This window comes from Eimeria mitis, genomic scaffold (genome assembly GCF_000499745.2).
Source record: "Eimeria mitis Houghton genomic scaffold, Emh_scaff1341, whole genome shotgun sequence".
In the NCBI taxonomy this organism is placed as follows: domain Eukaryota; phylum Apicomplexa; class Conoidasida; order Eucoccidiorida; family Eimeriidae; genus Eimeria; species Eimeria mitis.
The window spans coordinates 9,358-10,202 of NW_013568839.1; the positions used below are offsets into that span (position 1 = coordinate 9,358).

The 845-nt window shown below is 50.9% G+C and overlaps 1 protein-coding gene across 1 annotated transcript in view; it reads left to right on the forward strand.

The window, feature by feature from the left end:
- The window catches only part of EMH_0034980 (uncharacterized protein), a gene marked incomplete at both ends in the record, with an annotated part of 2,905 nt that extends 2,092 nt beyond the window's left edge, over positions 1-813 (forward strand). The window contains one exon of the mRNA XM_013494933.1: positions 649-813. Coding sequence (XP_013350387.1) covers positions 649-813 — 165 coding nt within the window. The remainder of the gene's footprint in view (positions 1-648) is intronic.
- Positions 814-845: the final 32 nt, after the last annotated feature.

Below are 845 nucleotides of genomic sequence, written 5' to 3' on the forward strand. Positions count from 1 at the left end.
AACCCTAAACCCTGATTTGTTTTTTTTTTTTAAATTTCAGGAGAATACACGTCGCGGTCGTTTGCTGCAGCAGCAGCTGCAGCAGCAAATAGAAAGAGCAGCAGCAGCAGAATTAGCATTGAGGTGCAGCAGAGAAAAAAACAAAAAGGAGACAGAAGAAGCATTCAGGACGGAGCAGAGTCTCCTTTATAAACTAAAACTGCTGCAGCAGCAAAACGAAGAAAAAGAAAATAAAATAAAACAGCAGCAAGCAATGTTGTATGAATGCCAGCAGCAGGTATATACACTCTCCTGCTGCTGCTGCTGCTCCTGCTGCTGCTGCTGCTGTTGGTGCTGCTGCTGCTGTTGCTGCTTGTGATGCTGGTGCTATTGCCGTTACTGCTGCTGCTGCTGGTCTTGCTGCTGCTGCTGCTGTTGCTGCTGTTGCTGCTGCTGCTGCTGCTGTTGCTGCTGCTGTTGCTGCTGCTTGTGATGCTGGTGCCACTGCTGTTGCTGCTGGTCCTGCTGCTGCTGCTGTTGCTGTTCTTGTTGCTGCTGCTGCTGCTGTTGCTGTTCTTGTTCTTGCTGCTCCTGCTGCTGCTGCTGCTGCTGCTGTTGCACTTATTGCTGCTGCTGCTGCTGCTGCTGCTGCTGGTACTGTTGCTGCAGGAGCTGCTGCTGCAGCAGCGGCTGGAGGCACTGAGTGCTGCTGCTGCTGCTGATGAAGAAGGAAAGAGAGCAGCAGCAGCAAAGCATGAGCAGCAGCTGCAGCAGCAGAAGGAGAAGCTTGAAGCAGAGAAGCAGCAATGCAGCAGCAGCACGAAGCAAAACTAAAAGAGATGCTGCAGCAGAAAGAAAAAGAAAAA